The sequence below is a fragment of the Oncorhynchus mykiss genome, chromosome 12 (assembly GCF_013265735.2).
Source record: "Oncorhynchus mykiss isolate Arlee chromosome 12, USDA_OmykA_1.1, whole genome shotgun sequence".
In the NCBI taxonomy this organism is placed as follows: Eukaryota; Metazoa; Chordata; class Actinopteri; order Salmoniformes; family Salmonidae; genus Oncorhynchus; species Oncorhynchus mykiss.
This window is the reverse complement of record NC_048576.1, coordinates 84,403,779-84,406,428: the sequence shown is the minus strand read 5'-3', so window position 1 is coordinate 84,406,428 and position 2,650 is coordinate 84,403,779. Positions and strand designations below refer to the sequence as shown.

Genomic DNA, 2,650 nt, shown 5'->3' with positions numbered 1-2,650 from the left:
TAGAAGGGCAGAGCTCTCTGAATTTTATTTTATCATTATTTAACCAGGCAAGTCAGTTAAGAACAAATTCTTATTTTCAATGACGGCCTGGGAACAGTGGGTTAACTGCCTGTTCAGGGGCAGAACGACAGATTTGTACCTTGTCAGCTCGGGGGTTTGAACTCACAACCTTCCGGTTACTAGTCCAACGCTCTAACCACTAGGCTACCCTGCCGCCCCAGAATAAAGAACTGATCATTTGTAAGCTGGGACACTGTCTGTTTATTACAACTTAGAGTCTTACAACCTCTAGGATACAGATGGAGTTATAAAATAGTTCAGTTAGAACATTGAGATAGAAAATCGCGCCCTGGCCATAGTGAGGTTTTTATTCTCTAGTTTGGTTAGGCCAGGGTGTGACTAGGGTGGGCATTCTATGTTCATTCTCTAGGGTTGTATTTCTTTGTTTGGTCCGGTATGGTTCTCAATCAGGGACAGCTGTCTGTCGTTGTCTCTGATTGAGAACCATACTTAGGTAGCTTTTCCCCACGGGGTTTTGTGGGTAGTTAATTTCTGTTTTGTACCTGACAGAGCTGTTTCGGTTGTTCTTTTGTTACGTGTTGTATTTAGTGTTCAGTTTAATAAATAACATGAACACGTACCACGCTGCGCTTTGGTCCTCACCTCCTTCCACCAACAGCCGTTACACAGGGGATGTTTTAAGATTTTTGAAACAAAGGTGTAGACTGAAAATGACAGTTGTGAATTAGGGAGATAGTCTCTGGGGTTCAGTTATTATAGCAGACTATTGTAATGGGAGGAGACATTGGCTCTTGGTACACAGAATATATTTACATCTCGATGGGGTTAACTCTCTCAGGTCTATGCAAAGTTACATTCCTTTTGTCTATATGAAGTAGAGTGTCTGTCTCTCTTTCAGTAAGAGTTAAGAATCCAGCATCGAACCAACCCAGCTTGAATACAAACCATGTTCCCTGCATCTCTGCTGCTGCTGCTTGTAGCTGCATCACGTGAGTCTCCTTAGATTTGTTTTTGAAACTGAACATTTTATTTGCAGTTCTATATCAATATATTCAACTGTTAAATTACTTTTCTGACTACTCTGTAAATCCATAGATTGTTTTTATTCTAATTCTTCCATTGACAGGTGTGCACTGTGGTCTTGAGCTCACCCAACCAAGCTCATTGGATGTAAAGCCTGGAGAGTCTTTGAGCATCACCTGTAAGGTCTCTGGTTATTCTCTGACTGATAGCAGCAACGTCCATGGAATAGGCTGGATCCGTCAGCCTGTAGGAAAAGCACTTGAATGGATTTGGACCATCTATTATGATGGAAGCTCATACTCTCAAAGTTCCCTAAAAGACAGGTTCAGTGTCACAAGAGACACTTCCAGCAACACAGTGTTTTTAAAAGGACAGAATCTGCAGACTGAAGACACAGCTGTGTATTATTGTGCTCGGTGGCCACAGTGATACAAACCACCAACAGACCAGTACAAAAACCCTGTATGTGATGAATCAAGTACAAGCACAAACAGTATGGCACTTATTAGTATAAGTAGAGTCAAAATAAATAACCAGTGGTGTAAAATACTTAAGTAAAAATACTAAACTACTCTCTTGGGGTATTTGTACTTTACTATTTATACTTTTTACATCTTATTTTACATTCCTAAATAAATGTCTGTACTTTTTATTCCATACATTTTCCCTGACACCCAAAAGTACACGTTACATTTTGAATGCCTAGCATGACAGGAAAGTGGACCAAGTCATGTACTTAACAAGAGAACATCCCTGGTCATCCCTACCAAATGCTTTTTTTGGGTGACTTTTACTTGAGTCATTTTCTATTAATGTATCTTTACTTTTACTCAAGTATGACAATTGGGTACTTTGTTCCACCACTGTAAATAACTAGTATAAAAATGAATAAATTGATTGACTGTTATAAGCTGAACCAACCTGCATTATGAACTGTTAAATTAAATACAAAGTTGAGTGAAATGTTGATTCTCTCTTTGTTTACAGCATGTTAAAAATGTTGAAAATCCCTGGACCTGTTGAAAATCCCTGGACTCAAACACCTGTTGAACACCTGTTGAAAATCTCTGGACTCAAAACCTCTGTGATCATTCTGTATCAAATAAAAACAGTCTAATAGTGTTCACCTGTCAAGCACATTGTCATCAGTAGAGCCACAATAGTAAATGTCATGATTCATTATTAGTAGTTATGATGTGTCTCTGTTCCTCAATCTAGTCAGTGCTTCTCCTCCACTCTGCAGTGAGATAAGTAGTGATGGAATAGCTCAGAGTTATGCATTGACTCCTCCTTACTGGGCAGTTGGGTACAGGAACACATGATATACAATAATATAATATAGAGAACTCAGAGATGGGGAACAGCATCATATGCATTGGGAGGTGTTCCCCAAGAAATTGACCAATTAAAATATATTATCTTTATCTTTCGTCTCTCTGTGTTTCCTAATTGTCCTTCAATTTGCAAGAGGCTAAATGTATCTCACCGGAGAAAGCATCCGAGCAATCTATATACTGCTGTCTGGTCCAAAAGAGAATGACATTGTTGCCGCCTGTAGCATTGAATGCAAGGGAAGCCAGCGAGCATTTGGCCTCTAGATTAAAAA

At 39.2% G+C, this 2,650-nt stretch overlaps 1 gene segment (V, D, J or C); it reads left to right on the top strand.

Moving 5' to 3' along the window:
* Positions 1-597: 597 nt before the first annotated feature.
* On the top strand, positions 598-2,437 carry LOC110538706. The segment is given in 3 exon segments: positions 598-718; positions 920-1,010; positions 1,148-2,437. Coding segments are annotated over 2 exon segments (369 nt in total).
* Positions 2,438-2,650: the final 213 nt, after the last annotated feature.